The 3,777-nt window shown below is 32.9% G+C and overlaps 1 protein-coding gene across 2 annotated transcripts in view; it reads right to left on the bottom strand.

The window, feature by feature from the left end:
- Positions 1–1,834: 1,834 nt before the first annotated feature.
- LOC118747373 (zinc finger BED domain-containing protein 1-like) overlaps positions 1,835–3,777 on the bottom strand; it is a 2,868-nt gene continuing 925 nt past the window's right edge. Inside the window, exons 2-4 of one of the 2 annotated variants that reach the window (XM_036481431.1) lie at positions 2,821–3,509; positions 2,482–2,674; positions 1,835–2,419 (exon numbers count right to left, since the gene is read on the bottom strand). In XM_036481431.1, the coding sequence (XP_036337324.1) occupies positions 1,992–2,419; positions 2,482–2,674; positions 2,821–3,509 (1,310 nt within the window). In that variant the 3' untranslated portion in view covers positions 1,835–1,991. The remainder of the gene's footprint in view (positions 2,420–2,481; positions 2,675–2,820; positions 3,510–3,777) is intronic. The other variant, XM_036481432.1, reaches the window with a different exon arrangement.

The following is a 3,777-nucleotide window of genomic DNA, read 5'->3' as shown; positions in this document are numbered from 1 at the left end:
GCGTAGTCGATCTATAATGAACTCGATTAGTTCCTCTTCTTCGATCGGGGCACCTTGTGTGATCTCCTGCATGGAGAGCACGTAATGGGTTAAGCTCTCGCGTTTTTCCCATGTGCGTGTTTCCAATTTTTTGAAGACGTCCTTGATGCTTACGGCCTTCTTAAATTCCCGGACGAGGGCTGCTTTTAATTCGCACCAAGATTGGACGCTAACGAGATTTAGGTAGATCCGTACTAGGGATGGGTAGTGGGGGTTGAAATTCGATTTTTTCCGAATTTCGAACATTGCCCAACCATTCGATTATTCGATTCGAAATTGGGTGGTGCAAATTCGATTTAATTCGAATTTTTTCGAATTTTCAACAATTTTTTCCACTGCAATTTTAAAAGTTTGTTTGAGAGCATGATACCTCAAATCGAAAGAGATTCAATTGAACTTACATTAATGTGATTAATTATCTGTACTGCCGGTTTCACTAAAGCAATTTAAGTGAAAAATTATTATCTTTTCTGTCAGTTCCCATATTAAATTTAAATGAAAAAATCATTTTTCACTTAAATTGCTTTTTGAAACTGGCTTTTGCCTTCACAACAAAAAAAAAATAAATATCTTTTTCTCAAATATCATAAATATCTCAAAAATGCATCAGATAAAAATTTAAATATTTATCAAATATATCATGTATTTTTTATATCAATTAAAAGAAATAACAAATGTAGATGTATAGAAACTAAGTTCTTGCTTTACAAATACAAAGGAAATTCGCCCATATTTACATAGTTCTGTTATGTTTATACTTATACAACGAATAAAAACCTCTTACATTTAATGACAATGTATGATTTTGCTTTTTAAGGCGAGATCTTTAAGTAAACAAGGAACAAAATAATAGGTCTGTTCAGCAGTGACCATAAGATCATGTGCACATGGTATTGCATTTGCATATTTCGGCGCATTTGTAAATTCACAACGGTAACCATGGTGGCAAGTATATAATTTGCAAATGCAAATACAAAGCCAAGACCATTTTTACAATATCCCGAACAGTCCTATTATAGATTACACAGGTACATCATATGTATACATATATATAGCATTTATGTACTTTAATTTAGTAATTCTAAAATCACATTTTTTATTATATTTTTTATATACCCTTGAGGTCAGCTGTTTAAAATGTGTTAAGTGTTTGAAATGTGGGTTTATATGGTGCTGGTTATGTAATGTGCTAGACTTTTATAGAACAATTATAAACGTTTAACAACCAAAAGAAAAATAGCCAAAACTGGTCAAAATGTCATTTAACTTAAACAGCTGACCACAAGGTTGTATACATAGATAATTACATATTAAATTCGTGTTTCACACATTTCGCAAACATTATATTTTCAACCGTTTGCACAAGATTCAATAAAAAAAATATACGCTTCATTTAAATCATTTTTCCTTAAAACAATGTATCAATATTTATACTGAGAAAAATAAGAATACATATCCAAAATTCGTTAAAGTTTCCATCACTTTTGAAGAATTTTTATCGAAATAGAACACTGGAAATAACTAAGTTGTACCACTTACGTAGTTCTAAAAAATCAACAATTGAATGAAAAAAAAAATTTTGGATCTACAGTGACCATAAAAATTAGAGCACTTTAATATTTGGACATGTTTGACTTCATTTTCTTTTGTTGGTTCAATGTTCATAAATTGTTTATAAAAAATATATGTAGTTCATTCCTCAACAAATATCATATATGCAAAAAAAATTTCAAACTTTTTCAATTTGTAGCTACTTCAAACTTGCATTTTATAATACCAAAATTTAAACTGCCAACCCAACTTTTTTTTTTAATTTGGAAATTTTGTTGAATTTTACATATATAATATTTTAAAATTAAGTCAAAACATGTCCAAATATTAAAGTGCTATTATTTTTACGGCCACTGTAAGAGTGGTTGTACAGACCAAGACCAAGTCTTGCGCTAATAGCCTCATATGTCCCACATTTCTTCCTCAATTGACCGCAAAAATACTAACATATTTAAATGTTCGGGTGAGAGACGGTTCCTCAACTGGGTTGCTATAAGTCCAGCATGTGAAAATAGTCGCTCACATGGGACTGACGTTGCCATAACTGACAAATGTTTTTGGGCAATTGGAAAAAGCAAAGGAAAATCATTTTTCAACGCCTGCCAAGTTGTTAAAGGGTTTTTGTTTAATTTTCGAGAAACAGCTGGCCTGATTAAATAAGCTCGCAGCTGGTCCGAATTTATTTCCGAAACGTTACTTCTATTGCATTGACTGTTGCTAATGTTTTGATCTAAATATGACCATATGCCTCCTTCGTCCGATGTTTGAAGCTCAGCGATACTTTCCACAGATTCATTACTTTGGGTTTGGCTGGTTATTAATAAGTTACCTATTCAAAGTTTAAAAAACAGAAATAGTTGTTTATGATAAATAGGTATTTGTCTAATGTACCAATAAAAGCAGCAGCCCGCGAACAGTAGATTGAGTTTTCGAAGGCAGCCTTCTTGTACCTTGGATCAAGTATTGTTGCCACACCGTAAATAACCACCGCCTCCAAATTTGCGTAACGTTTTTGGACCTCGGTCAACAGGACGTCTTTTGCTATTTTGCCTATTGCTGTAGTCGGTTCGATGATCATTGTTGCCTGTAAAATATAGATTTAGATTTATTTACAGCCAAATTCATTATTAATCATTTTGTTCATCTATTGGTTAATGTCTACAACGTCTACTACGTCATCTTAAAAGTACAAAATGACTCTAGAAACAATTTACTAATTATTTCTTTAACCTTTTTTAATCCTGCAACCAATGGAATGCACTTGCTTATGTTTACATTTTTTTCACCGCAGAGTTCACTTGTAATTTCATGCAAAGGCTTAAGAATATCCGTTACTTCTTTAAGAGCGTCCACTTCTTCAGCAGTGACCATATTAGGCGTGCGGGCCCTCGTGTTCTTATCCATTTGTAGCTGAAGAATTACTTGTGCAATACATGTAGACAATGTCATAAAACGTTCCAGCATTTCAAAACAAGAGTTCCACCTTGGTCTCACTTCTTGAATCAGCTTTAAGTTTGACTGACCGTTGCTTTTTTGGTAATCTCTCAACTTTTTCGCAGCCACCTCGCTCGTTCGAAAAAACTTTACTATTTTCTTTACCTTTTTTAAAAGATCCTTTAGCGTGCCTCCTTCCGTTTCGTTTTCATCATCGTCGATAGCATCGTCATTGTTATTTTGAATGATCGCTTGACCAATATTATTGATAGTGTGACCAAAACAGGTTACGTGCTTCGACTCTCCAAATTCTTGTTTCACTGCGCCTTTGATATTGGCTCCTCCGTCAGTGACAAATGCTATTATCTGATCATCGCTGATGCCCCAGTTATTAACTATTTCACGAAGTTTTTCCTTAAGGTTTGCTATGTCTTTTTTAAAATCAGCTGGAAAAGCCCCAAGCTCCACACAAACCATATCGTTTTCTGTTAAAATTTATAAAAAAAAACAATGAAGCGTATTCTTGTTTTCGTACGAATCGAAAATCTTGAAATTTTCCTATCATTTACTATACAAAAATTTGAAATTTTCGATTCGTACGAAAACCAGAATAAGTCTCAATGTACGAGCTCTTAACAAGTAAAAAGATAAAAGTGGAATTTTCAATAACGTGGATATGGTTGGAAGCATATTTGACATACCTTTCATCTGATATGTATATCATATACATAATACATACATACTTCGAGAAAA

This window comes from Rhagoletis pomonella, unplaced genomic scaffold (genome assembly GCF_013731165.1).
Source record: "Rhagoletis pomonella isolate Grant_MI unplaced genomic scaffold, Rhpom_1.0 Rhpom_scaffold_00011, whole genome shotgun sequence".
Lineage (NCBI taxonomy): Eukaryota > Metazoa > Arthropoda > Insecta > Diptera > Tephritidae > Rhagoletis > Rhagoletis pomonella.
Note: the sequence above shows the minus strand (reverse complement) of the source record. Positions and strands in the feature narration are given on the sequence as shown.